This window comes from Dromiciops gliroides, chromosome 4 (genome assembly GCF_019393635.1).
Source record: "Dromiciops gliroides isolate mDroGli1 chromosome 4, mDroGli1.pri, whole genome shotgun sequence".
Lineage (NCBI taxonomy): Eukaryota > Metazoa > Chordata > Mammalia > Microbiotheria > Microbiotheriidae > Dromiciops > Dromiciops gliroides.
Genome location: NC_057864.1, coordinates 184,172,659 through 184,186,587, shown reverse-complemented (window position 1 = coordinate 184,186,587; position 13,929 = coordinate 184,172,659). Strand labels below are relative to the sequence as shown.

The window sequence follows — 13,929 nt, the reverse complement described above, 5'->3', positions numbered from 1 at the left end:
TGCCTCAGTGTGCCAGTGCCAGTCCTAGGAATGGAGTATGGAAGGATCTAGCACCGTTTTGTTTTTTTTTTTTTGGCGAGGCAGTGAGGGTTAATTGACTTGCCCGGGGTCACACAGCTAGTAAGTGTCAAGTGTCTGAGGTTGCATTTGAATTCAGGTCTTCCTGAATCCAAGGCCAGTGCTTTATCCACTGCTCCACCTAACTGCCCCAGTGGCTCCTTTTTTTAAAGGAAGCTGGAGTAATTTAAAAATAATTAGTTGTTTTGTTCCACAGAATATTGACAGTTTGCTTATAAGAGCAAATTTTATTACTTCCTAGTACTTATAAAGAGTTTTCTGAGACTATCATTAGTTCATTGGGTTTGGGACTACAAAAGTGCATTAATCTGTAAAATTAGGGAACTATATAAGTTCCATTCCAGCTTCATCGTGTGACTTTTTTTTTTTTTTTTGGTGAGGCAATTGGAGTTAAGTGACTTGCCTATGGTCACACAGCTAGTAAGTGTCAAGTGTCTGAGACTGGATTTGAACTCAGGTCCTCCTGACTCCAGGGCCTGTGCTTTATCCACTGCGCCACCTAGCTGCCCCCCTGACATTCTTGAAATCCCAAGCTTCTTTCAAGGCCCAAAGCACAAGAACCATCTTCTAGATGAGGTTTTTCAGGATCCATGTTGTGTTCCACTTCAACCTTTCTGGAATTGCTTTGTATTTTTTTATACTTTGCATACATTTTAAATTTACTTTTCTATGCATATATTGCTTTCTCCCTTTTCCCCAATGGACTGCTTCTTTAGGGCTTGGATTGTTTTCATTTTTGGTTTTGTCTCTTCAAAACCTAGTATGGTTCTTGGCATGTAGTAAGTGCTCAATAAATGTTTATTGAGTTGAATTGAAGAAGTGCCAGCAATAACTGCTTTTTTTTTTTTTTGGATAGTTGTTTTGGACAATGATAGAAAATTCTGTTTCTTTTCTCAACTTTGTTAAAGTTTGTCATATATATATGTATATGTATATATACACACACTTTTTTTTTAAAAATCGAAGTGCCTGATGCATATTTGAAGTGCATTTAATTCCTGGGGTCACAGTCATTTCTTTAGTTTTTGTTTGTTTTCCTTAAAAGAGCTCTGCCTTTACACAGAACATCAGTATTTGGTATTGTCATGTGTATGCGTTCCTCCTCCATTTCATTGGCAATCCAAATGGTGCCAGAAGTTCAATGCACACTTGTCAGAGTGGATTGAACACAAACATGTGGTGCCTTTCTGTGTATATCCTCTATGTTTTTCCTTTTTTTACACTATGAGAAGGAAACAGGCATAGTGGGCTCTCAGATTTAAAAAAAAATTTAATTTAGACTGGCAACACTATTAAAGAAACCAGTAATTCCTTGTTAGAAATTACTGTTGTAACCATAATAATGATACTTCAAGTTCAGGTGGGATTGGACTGGTTTAATTCAATGTTATAGATTTAAATTTGACTGGAGCCTCGAAGGCCATCTGGTTTAACCACCTTATTTTGCATTTGATGAAACAGAACCATTGAGATTAAGTGACTTTTCCAAGGTCATACAGGTAGTAAAGCATTAGAGGCAGTGTATGAACTTCTGACTCCAGAGCCAGTGCTCTCTCCACTGTACTATGATGCCTTCCCAAGAAGATAAAGGTTTCCTTTTTCATAAAAGAGGGGAAATGGAGACTAAAATGCCTCACTTCGCCCTCCAATAGACCTCTCTTTTCTTGTGGAAAGAGCTAGGATTCACATCTGACACAGTCATGTTTTTTACTTTTAGTATATGGCTATCCAAACATAGGGGTATAATAAGGCATGGGACTAGGAGTCAGAAGCCCTGGGTTTGGTTTGGTTTTGGTTTTTGGTGCAGGGCAATGAGGTTGCCCAGGGTCACACAGCAAGTAAGTGTTAAGTGTCTGAAGCCACATTTGAACTCAGGTCCTCCTGAATCCAGGGTCAGTGCTTTATGCACTGTGCCATGTAGTTGCCCCCCAGCCCTGGGTTTTAATCTAGCTTCGATTACATAATAGCTGTGTGATTTTAGTCAAGTCATTTAACCTCTGGGCTTTGATTTCCTCTTCTGGCAACTGGGAATTATCTGCCCTGTCTACATCATAGGATAGTTATGAAAATCAATTTGGCAAACATTTTAAGTTCTTATGTACAAGGAGGCATTGTGGGAGATAGGAGAAAGTTTCTGTTCTTGAGTTTACAACCTAGTATTTAAATTGAATGAAATATGTGAAAAACAATTAGGAAACTGTAAAGTACTATAAACAAAGATAAGGTGGTAAAATTAGTACTAATAATTAATACTGTAGCATTTACTTGGAGAATTTGATTTTATTCTATTATATTGATTAAAGACTAAAGACGGCTATAGTGAGTAGCCTTCAGCAAGAGTCAAAGTAAGTAATTGAGCTTTTAGAAAAAGTTTCAGAAGTTTTCTTTGGGAAAATGAGGGAATTTCATTTTAGCCCTGTTATAATGAAAGCAAAGAAAATCCCTTCTGTCAGTCAGATGTTTAAAAGAGGAGCATAGCATTCCTCAAGTTTACCTGCATTTGATAAATCTACCTACAGACTTTTGGGGGGGGCAGGGCAATGAGGGTTAAGTGACTTGCCCGGGGTCACACAGCTAGTAAGTGTCAAGTGTCTGAGGCCGGATTTGAACTTGGGCCCTCCTGAATCCAGGGCTGGTGCTTTATCCATTGCGCCACCTAGCTGCTCCCCAAACTTTTTAACTCTATAAATGTGCATAATTTGATAATGGATTTGTGTTGAACACTAGAATATGATGGCAAAGTTAGATTTTTATCAGTGACTTTCTGGAGCAAACCTTCCAGATTATTGTAGATGATGTAGATGATAAAGAATAGACTGGGGCAGCTAGGTGTTACAGTGGATAAAGCACCGGCCCTGGATTCAGGAGGACTCGAATTCAAATCCGGCCTCAGACACTTGACATTTACTAGCTATGTGACCTTGGGCAAGTCACTTAACCCACATTGTCCCGAAAAAAGGAAAAGAGAAAAAAAGAATAGACTATGGGAGGATTTGTTGTTTGTTCAGCCTGATTTTTAGCAGTGTTGCTTCTTCCTGTACTTCCATGACTTCATAGACACTTCAGTCAAATGGAAGTAATAGAAGTTCAGATTTGATTTAGATTTCTCTTGTACTGAGGTTGTTTTATTTCTCTATTTATTCATTGATTCCTTCAAGGGAAGAAAGAGGGAACAGTGTTGGGAAGTAAAGTAGTGCCCTGCCTTTTTATATGATTTGAGTTCCTGAAAAGTAGAGTGTAAATTAGAACATCTTAAAAGGGGGCTGGGGGGCAGCTAGGTGGTGTAGTGTATAGAGCACCAGCCCTGGATTCAGGAGGACCTGAGTTCAAATCCGGCCTCAGACACTTAACACTTACTAGCTGTGTGACTCTGGGCTAGTCACTTAACCCTCATTGCCTTGCTATTAAAAAAAAAAAAATTAAAAGGGGGGCAGGGCTGGGAGAGGGTCTCTCTCTTTTTTGATAAATCCTGGGTTTAATCTTTTTGTAAAATGAATAACTCTAGATTTTTCTGTATTTTAAAAAATTCAGATTTTTTTTGTCTTTACATTTGGATACAGTGAAAAACACTGTATTATTATGTAATATTTAAATCAACCAAAAATACAAAGTAGATTGTTTTAGCCCTAAAGAATTTGACTGAAGTTTGAAAGCTAAACAGCTACCTAGTCAGAAAATTTGGGTATCTGAGGCATGTATATTATTTTTATTTCCTACAAAAGATTATAGCTGGGCAGCTGGATGGTGCAATGGTTAAAGCACCAGCCCTGGAGTCAGGAGTACCTGAGTTTAAATCCGGTCTCTGACACTTAACACTTACTAGCTGTGTGACCCTGGGCAAGTCACTTAACCCCAATTGCCTCATTAAAAACAAAACAAAACAAAAAATGTTTGAAATTAAAAATCTAAAATCTTTGTCTTTTTTTCTTCTTCTTATTATTGCCCCTTCAGAAGTACAAGAGTCATATTTCCTTAGCCTAGTGAGTAGAGAAGAGCTTAATCTTGAGTTAAATGAGGAAAATATAGACAAAAGTTCTTTAACAAATGGATTGTGACACAAGTGTAATATAGTATTAGGTTCAGATAGTCTTGTGTCCAGCAGCCAGACAGTGCATTTGCCTGAGTTCATGTCTGGCTTTAGATACTTACTGACTATGTGACCTGTTTGCTTCTGTTCTCTCATTAATAAAATAAGCTGAAGAAGGAAATGGCAAACCACACTTTGCCAGGAAACCAAATTTTTGCCAAGAAAACCCCAAATGGGATCACAAAGTGTCAGAAACAACTGAAAAACAAGTGAACAACAACAAATGCTTGTGTCGTCTAGGAATCAGTTGCTACCCACTTATTTTTGTTTTTGTTTTGTTTTTGCAGGACAATGAGGGTTAAGTGACTTGCCCAGGGTCACACAGCTAGTAAATATCAAGTGTCTGAGGTCAGATTTGAACTCAGGTCCTTCTGAATCCAGGGCCGGTGCTTTATCCACTGTGCCACCTAGCTGCCCCACTACCCACTTTTTTTTATTTTTTTATTTTTAGTGAGGCAATTGTGGCTTTATCCACTGCGTCATCTAGCTGCCCCTACCCACTTATTTTTAAGGTAGACATAGGATCATAGATCAAAAGCTAGAAGGGGTCTCAGAAGCCAGCTGCCCTCTTTTTTTTTAAGAGACGAGGAAATTGAGGTTCAAGTGACTTGCTAAGGTCACACAGGTAGTAAACAGCAGGCAGAGTTTGAGTCCAGCTCTGAATATAGAGCTAGAGTTCCTTCCATACCACACTGTGTGTTAATTTTAATAATGTTTGTGCCTATCTGGCCAAAGCTTACTATACTAATTTTGTTTTCCTTGAATATGATTGTGAAAGATTCATTTTTACCACTAGTCTCTTCTCCCCACAGGAAATCAGTGAAGTCTAGAAGTAGAAGTCCTGTATATTCTAGACATTCATCTTCCCACAGCAAAAAGAAGAGATCGGGTTCTCGAAGTCGACATTCTAGTATCTCACCTACCAGGCTCCCATTAAACTCCAGCCTGGGAGCTGAGCTCAGCAGAAAAAAGAAGGAGAGGGCAGCTGCAGCAGCTGCTGCAAAAGTGGACGGAAAAGAGGTGAAGGGGTCACCTGTTATTTTGCCTAAAAAAGAAAACATCTCAGGAGAGACTAAAGAGTCAAGCCTAGAGTCTAAAAAGTTGTCTAGAGTTTTAAAATCTGAAAAATCTGCTTCAGATACTGAACTGGTAAACTTAACACATCTGAATACAGAGATTAAAACTTCTTTAGATGCAGGAAAAGTAAAATTAGATGAAAACTCTGAGAAGAAGCATCTTGTTTCTGCTAAAGACTTGAAATCACAGGGATCAAAGGATGCTAAATCCATAACATCGAAAGAGGAGACTGTGGCTTCAAAGGAATCAGAGACAGTGGAAAAAGAGGCTCTTCCACCTCTCCCCACAATTACTTCTCCACCCCCTCTACCAACTACCACTCCTCCACCTCAGACGCCTCCCCTACCACCTTTACCTCCATTACCTGCTGTTCCACATCAACCACCTCTGCCCCCTCTCCAACCAACTTTTAGTCAGGTCTCTAATTCTGTCACCCCAACTTTGTCATCTTCTACTCACCCAAGGACATCTGCTCTATCCTCTCAGGCAAACTCTCAGCCCCTTGTACAGGTTTCTATGAAGACACAGGTGTCTTTGACAGCTGCTATTCCACACCTGAAAACTTCAACTTTGCCTCCTCTGCCACTTCCACCCTTACTTCTTGGGGAGGACGACTTGGATAGGTAAGTCTACTAGATGCCTTTTTAAAAGTTAACCCTGATGCGCTGCATGTCAAGTTATATATGTCTTATGTTTAGATTTATGTTTAAATCTGTCCACCTAAGCACTGCTTTTAATATCATCACTATTATGATAGGATACATTTGTGGTGTTTGGCTTTTAGTGGAAAAAGACAGTATAGGGGTTCCATTAGTTAGAAAAATTTGTGATAATAAAGGAGGTGTGTTAACCACATCACTCATTTTGTTTTTCAGTAACACTTTTTGATTCAAATCAAAGGTTGTTATAGCTACTTTTAAGGTAAGGAGGCATGGTATAGTGGACTTGATGGTAAAATTCAAGTCTGTAAGATGGATCTGCATTTCACACTATAGCTTTGTGACCATGAATAAGTCACTTAACCTCAGTTTCCTTATCGATAAAAATGGAGTTAATACTTATAAAACCTACCTCACCAGGGTTGTCAAGAGATTCAAATGAAAGAAAATATGTAAAGTACTTCACAAACATATAAATCTTAAGCTGTTATTTACCAATTTCTTTCTAAAAGGTAGAGAATAGATAATAATTCCAGAATCTTCACAAATGAAAACAATTAAGTCACATGGGGTTATGGGAGCCTGGCATTGAAGCGTAAATTTGGTTTGATGGTAGACATTTGGGAATTGGTTTACACCATGTGCTCTGCAAGATTGACTCCGGGCACTACTAAGCAAACTTAACTGTTTAACAATTACATGTGCTATGGCAACTCCATTTGTTACTGTTTGTTGCCATTAGTTCTTTTATTCCCCTTAACCTGGATTGCCTTTATTGAAACATTCTTTCTCTGTACACAGAAAAACCAGTACTGCTGAATTTTTCACCTTCCAGTTCAATCCTTACTCTTTAGATTTCCTAAGTGATGTTGGTAGCTTGAAAAATACCTTTCAACTCTTTAGACTTGTTTTCAGTCATCCCCAAACTAATCCAGATGTGACTGTTAAAGAGAAAAGCATTTCTAATAGACTTTTGACCTTTTGTTTTTGTATTAACCTTAAGTAATTTTTTTTAATAACTTGTCATGTTTTCTCTGTAGTAGCCAGTAATGATGACCACAAGATCTTAACTTTAGAGCTGGAAAAGGGACCTTGGAGATCCATCTAATCCAACTTTCTCTTTTTCCATATGAGAAAGTTGTTACTTGCCCAGGGTCATATAGCTAAAAAATTGTTAGAAGCAGGATTCAACCCAGGTCTGCCTAATTCCAAGTCCAATACTCTTTCCACTACACCACAGTGCGTTCTTATGTCATATTCCAAGAATTTAACAGTAACAGCAGTAGAAATGCTGTGCCTGGAATTTATATAGAAACTTTTGTTGAAAATGCTGAAAGTCCTCATGGATTAAAAATGCATTTTTTAAATGTAGTTTTATTGGGAGGAGAAGGGAACTCTCCTTTCCCTCATCTAAATGGACTTATTAGTCCCTGAAGGCACTGATTCAGATGTTAGTTTTTCATCTATCAGTGTAACTAAGAATCTTGTGTTTTGGAAGTAGGATAGCTCCTTTTCAAGTCAAATTGAAATTACATTAAATATTTTTCAATCATATGTGTCCAGTACTTGATTTTACTTCTAGGTTGGATTGTTCTTATTAAAGGTGTACTGAGATGCTTATTTTTTCAGTGTGTGATGAAATGGAAAGGAAAATAGAATTGTCATGTGTATGTACACAGGAAAAGTTGAGTATGAGACAGATTTTGGGGGTGGAGCAGTAAGAGCTTAATAGGTTGCTTCACTGAAGTACAGTTGGCATAGGAGAGCCCCCCCCCCCCCCAAATCTCCATTATTCTTATTATGTACCTGTTTGGAGTTTGACATTTCAAAACACCTTATTTCTCAGTATAACTTTTTATTTTTACAATGTGTTTTATATTGGGTACTTGTAAAAGATAAGTGAGTTACTAAGTTGAATATTGGGGTAATTAAGAATTTTTGACCAGAGGTCTTTATCATTTTTTTAATTCAAGAGTTTGCTTCTGTGTGTTTTTTTTTTTTTATTTTTTAAGGATTTAGGATTGTCCTTTGGCATACTAGCCCTTCTCATTTAAATGGAAAATAATTCAGGAAACTATTATTGTGCTTTTTTTGAAGAGAAACTAAAATTTTTCTTTAAATCAAATTTGCATTTTATTTTGGACAGAAACTTTCTAACCCAGGTCTTAGTCTAGGAATAAACTAATTTTTAAATTTAAATTTCGTTCCATTCCTTGTAACAAAGCTGAAGATCAGTGTATAGAAAATACTGCTGATTCATGGTTTCAGAAATCAGAAACTGCAGGCACATAACTCATAGCCATTAATCTCTTTGTTAGCATTTTGTCAGGACACATGAATTGAGGGTTTCCCTTGACAGGTACAGTATACTTGGAAATGGCTAAGTTGTAACCTCTTCTTTTTTTTCCCTTTACATGCCTCACTATACTTTCAGTGTAGCTTGTCTTTTGCTGACAACCTGGTTCATATTGGAGTTTATCTCTGTTATATGTTATCTAAAAAGACTATCCCCCAGTAAATAATGAATCCTGTGAGAAAGCTATACTTGATCATATTTTGGTTCTTATGATGGCACATATTTACTATTGATACACTGGTTGAAGATTTTGCTGATCCATGTCATATGTCTTTTGTTGCTTTTCTTTTTTTTTTCCTTTTTTTAGTGAGGCAATTGGGGTTAAGTGACTTGCCCAGGGTCACACAGCCAGTAAGTGTTAAGTGTCTGAGATCAGATTTGAACTCAGGTGCACATGACTCCAGGGCCAGTACTCTATCCACTGCACCACCTAGCTGCCCCTGTTGTTTTTCTTTTAAAAGCTTCAAAATTTAATAGTGGCTTATTTTCTCAGACTCCCCATTCATATCTCTCTCTCTCTCTCTCTCTCTCTCTCTTTTTTTGTGGGGCAATGAGGGTTAAGTGACTTGCCCAGGGTCACACAGCTAGTAAGTGTCAAGTGCCAGAGGCCAGATTTGAACTCAGGTACTCCTAACTCCAGGGCCAGTGCTTTATCCACTTCCTCACCTAGCTGCTCCCCTAGTGGCTCATTTTTCATCAGCTTTTTTGCATTGGTAAAGAAGGAGTGGATGGTTTGGATGGTTGTGTTTTTAAAAGCTATGCTGTTAAGATTTGGAAAATATTGGCAGTTTTATTAATTGCACATAGTTAATCACCATTTAAGTTAAATTGTAAGCCCTGGGTGTTTTTAGGCTGATAGTTACATGATACTTTAAGGTTTAAAAAGGGCTTTATCCCTGTTTGACAGATGAAGAGGCTGAAGCCAAGAGAGACCAAAGTGACTTCCCCTGGTCTTGCCAGAGACTAAGTGACTTAGTACTCTGAGGCTGGATTCAAACCCAAGTCCTCCTGACTAGAGGATGAAGGGATTTATCCAGCAACTATCAACTAGACCAACGTGCCTTTGACTATATAAAGATTCCATGGAAAAGAAGGCTTTTATGTAAAATACTAATATGAACTCTTAGGAGATCCTCTGATTACACAACTAACCTGTTCAGTATTCTTAACATACCACTACCTTATGACTGTAGTCTGAAAAGGAGATGCCAAAGTTTTTCATGGGATATTAATAAAAGCTTGTTAAATTCAACCAACATTAGCGTTTCTTGGATCTGTATTCCTGGCTATACTTTACTCTCTTGTAGTCAGATCCCTAATTAGACTATATCTTCCTAGTACCTGACATACTCCCAACAATGGGGTTGGGGAGTATCAAGATTCTGTTAGACACAAAATGGAATTTGTTGTAATAGTAATGGACCTGTATTCGTTTTGTCCATGTCCCTTAATGATGTGTTCACACATATATTAACCAAGATCCACACTTAATGTAATGTGGAGTTGCTATAAGCTTCAAGTGGTTTATTAAACCAATATACCAATAAACATACTGAAGTATGTCTCATGCTGATAATATAATTTTTCATTTTCTACCCAGAAAAGCATTTTTTAAAAATAAATTTTTATTGATATCTTTTTTTATCACTTAAATTTATCTACATTCCTCCCTCTCCTTCCCAGTCATCCCATAGCATAAAGAATAGCTTTTAGATAAAAAAGAGAAAGAGAAAAAACAATGAGAAAAATGATCAATTCATAGGAAAAAAAATTTGAAAGTATATGCAGTGTTAAACACTTCTGCAAAGTACCAGGTCCAGGGGCAGCTAGGTGGCACAGTGGATAGAGCACCGGCCCTGGAGTCAGGAGTGCCTGAGTTCAAATCCGGCCTCAGACACTTAACACTTACTAGCTGTGTGACCCTGGGCAAGTCACTTAACCCCAATTGCCTCACTTAAAAAAAAAATCAAAACAAAGTACCAGGTCCTCTCCTATCTTTGGGACCATGCTTCCCCCCCCCCCTTTCTTGGTAATTTTGTAATATTCACTTTTAATTGTTTTGTGCTTGTCATTCTTTCTATTTATATTGTCCTTTTTTTCTTGGTTCTGTTGACTCTGCATCAGTTTATATAAGTCCATATTTCTCTGTTTTTGTCATATTCATCATTTCTTAAAGCATAGTGATTTTTCAATACATTCGTGTGTCACAATTTGTTTAGCCGTTTCCCCAGTCAGTGGATATCTACTTTGTTTCCAGTTCTTTGCAACTACTAAAAGCGCATAACCTTTTCTGTGATAATAATAGTGTCAACCAAAAAACCATGGAGACAACAAAGCATAAATATAAAATTTAAAATAATAGTGAAATGATATGTCAAGACAGTTTATCCACTGTAGATGTTCTTCATATATACTGGAGATGGGAGGAAAGGAAAGAAAACAGGCTTCTGTAGCATAATCATTTTAAATTAGATAGAAAGAATTCCTGGCATCAGTGGTTGGTAGATACAAATCTGGTGAAGTGAGGGAAGTTATCTCTTTTTCTAGATGTCTTTTTAAAAAAATAGAAAAGTTTCTTGTCCTTTCTATCTTTTTGTTTTGTTTGTTTGTTTGTTTTTTGGGCAGGGCATTGGGGCTTAAGTGACTTGCCCAAGGTCACACAGCTAGTAAGTGTCAAGTGTCTGAGGCCAGATTTGAACTCAGGTACTCCTGAATCCAGGGCCAGTGCTTTAACCACTGCCACATCTAGCTGCCCCCTTTCAATACACTTTTTTTTTTTTAAGTGAGGCAATTGGGGTTAAGTGACTTGCCCAGGGTCACACAGCTAGTACGTGTTAAGTGTCTGAGGCCGGATTTGAACTCAGGAACTCCTGAATCCAGGGCCGGTGCTTTATCCACTGCGCCACCTAGCCGCCCCACTTTCTATCTTTTTGATTTCCAGATTCAGACATTTTAGGTTTTTTTTATAGTAATGTAGAGCATACTTTATGGATAAGCTATGTCAATTTTTCCAGAGAAGGGTTCATATTGTCTTTATGGACATATTTTAATTAGATCTACTTTGGTGCATGCGATATATTGTAACACTTCAACATAATATGGCTAAATTATGCTGTTTTACACTCACTTGTCAAGTCTTTATAATATGGGGTTAGAATGATGGAAGAAGTTGAGATGGATAATTTTCACACCAGTAGTAACTTTGTTCATCATGTGGTTCTTATATATTGAATAGAAGACTTTCTTTTTCATTGATGCTTTTGGAAACCAGTTAGGATTCTTGACACAGTGAGCAAAGTGCTTTTAAAAGTGTATTGAGGGGCAGCTAGGTGGCGCAGTGGATAGAGCACCGGCCTTGGAGTCAGGAGTACCTGAGTTCAAATCCGGCCTCAGACACTTAACACATACTAGCTGTGTGACCCTGGGCAAGTCACTTAACCCCAATTGCCTCACTTAAAAAAAAAAAAGTGTATTGAAAGGGGGCAGCTAGATGTGGCAGTGGTTAAAGCACTGGCCCTGGATTCAGGAGTACCTGAGTTCAAATCTGGCTTCAGACACTTGACACTTACTAGCTGTGTGACCCTGGGCAAGTCACTTAACCCCCATTGCCTGCAAAAATAAACAAACAAACAAAACCCAAAAAGTGTATTGAAGAGGGGCAGCTAGGTGGATAGAGCACCTGCCCTGTAGTCAGGAGTAGCTGAGTTCAAATCCAGCCTCAGACACTTGACACTTACTAGCTTTGTGACCCAGGGCAAGTGATTTAACCCTCATGGCTTCTCCCCCCCCCAAAAAAAAAAGTATAATGAAGAAGCTAGAGCCAATAAGGTGAAGTAGTAGGAAAAATACGGCATGCTACACACACACACACACACACACACACACACACACACACTTACTTTCTCTAAACAGATCTTGGAAATAGATCAGACCAAATCCTGGTGCGGATATCCAAGAAAAAGGCAGAAGGACATAGGTAGAAATAGAAGCCTGCAGTCCTTAGGAACAGGGTCTGGCCAGGAGCCTTCTACATGGAATATTTCAGTTCCCTGGGACTGAACCCTGAGCCCAAGGGCAAAGAGAAGGTCCCAGGTCCATACCACAACCTTGTTTAGGGTGTGGGAACAGGTACCAACCAGCAGCTTGGTCATTTACTATTTTTTTTTTTTTGGTGAGGCAATTGGGGTTAAGTGACTTGCCCAGGGTCACACAGCTAGTAAGTGTCAAGTGTCTGAGGCCAGATTTGAACTCAGGTCCTCCTGACTCCAGGGCCAGTGCTTTATCTACTGCGCCACCGAGCTGCCCAGGTCATTTACTATTAATACACAAATCCTGGACAGACTCAGGAAAGGATTTATGTCCAGAACTGGTATTCTAAAGTAAAGAGTGGTCAGAAGTCCTGGCTATATACAAAGGAGAAGCAAGTTCAAAAGCAAGCAGAATTATGGCTCTGACTCTAGGAGCAGGGTCTCATTTCCAACTTCTAACCTAATCTGAAGGGGCTGCTGGGGGGCAGCAGTGGATAGAGTGCTGGCTTGGAGTCAAGAAGACTCACCTTTCTGAGTTCAAATCCAGCCTCAGACACTTGCTAGCTGTGTGACCCTGAGCAAGTCATTTAACCCTGTTTGCCTCAGTTTCCTCATCTCTAAATGAGCTGGAGAAGAAATGGCAAACCACTCCAGTATCTTTGCCAAGAAAACCCCAAATGGGGTCATGAAGAGTTGGACACAACTGAAAAAAAGCTGAACAAGCCTAATCTGAAATTTACAGACAAGTAATCAAGGTAGAACTCCCAGACCAAAGGGAAGCCTACAGTTTTGTTGCTCTGAATTAACAGACCTTTCTAGCTTCCTGATAGTGACTGAATCCATCCAGCAGCACTGTACTGAAACTCCAAAGGAGGCAAGTCCATAGGCCTATTGCTCAGATCAGATGAGGAACTTGCAGAGCTCAGACCCAGGACAGATAGTGGTTAGATTTGCCCTAGATACTAGTACTAGATAGTAGATACTGGTACTCCCATTTTGGGAGTACTAAAAGATTGCAGGCCTCCAACTTGAGCTTTCCCTACAACACTCAGTACCTTAAGAAAGCAGCAGCAGGACCAGCCAGACATTCCCTCCAGAAGGGCACAGGGCATAGGCTAGAAGAATGAGCAAACAAAAAAAGAATACTACCATAAAAAGCTATTGTGGTGATGGGGACATTCAAGACACATCCAGAAGAAGAGAATGGCTTCAAAATAGTTACAAGTAAATACTTAAAATAAAACACAGCTTGGGTGTAAATTCAACTAGGATTATTGGAAGGAATGAAGAGTAAAGTTTTTATAAATAAAATCAGAGCACCAGAAAAAATAAGGAAAGAAATGGGACTATAGAAGAAAACGTTAGAAAGGGAATTAACAAAGGTAACAAACACTGCCAAACAACAAACTCCCTCATTTAGAATGAACCAAATAGAAGCTAATGCCTTCATGAGATAAGAAACATTAAAATAAAGTCTAAAGACTGAAATAAATAGAAGAAAATTTAAGGTTTATAATAGCAAAAACAAGTGACCTGGAAAATAGATTGAGAAGAAAAAAATTTGAGGCTCTTTGGATTACCCAAAATCAATGAGCAAAAAAACAAAAAACAAATAAACAAAATTGTCACTGTAGTTCAAAAGAA

The 13,929-nt window shown here is 38.5% G+C and overlaps 1 protein-coding gene across 3 annotated transcripts in view; it reads left to right on the top strand.

Moving 5' to 3' along the window:
* The window catches only part of CDK12 (cyclin dependent kinase 12), a 75,754-nt gene that overhangs the window by 2,125 nt on the left and 59,700 nt on the right, over positions 1–13,929 (top strand). For all 3 annotated transcript variants that reach the window (XR_006356341.1, XM_044002338.1, XM_044002337.1), the window contains exon 2: positions 4,978–5,865. Coding sequence is in view for 2 of the 3 variants with exons in the window: in XM_044002338.1 (XP_043858273.1) it covers positions 4,978–5,865 (888 nt within the window). In the remaining variant the exon portion in view is untranslated. The remainder of the gene's footprint in view (positions 1–4,977; positions 5,866–13,929) is intronic.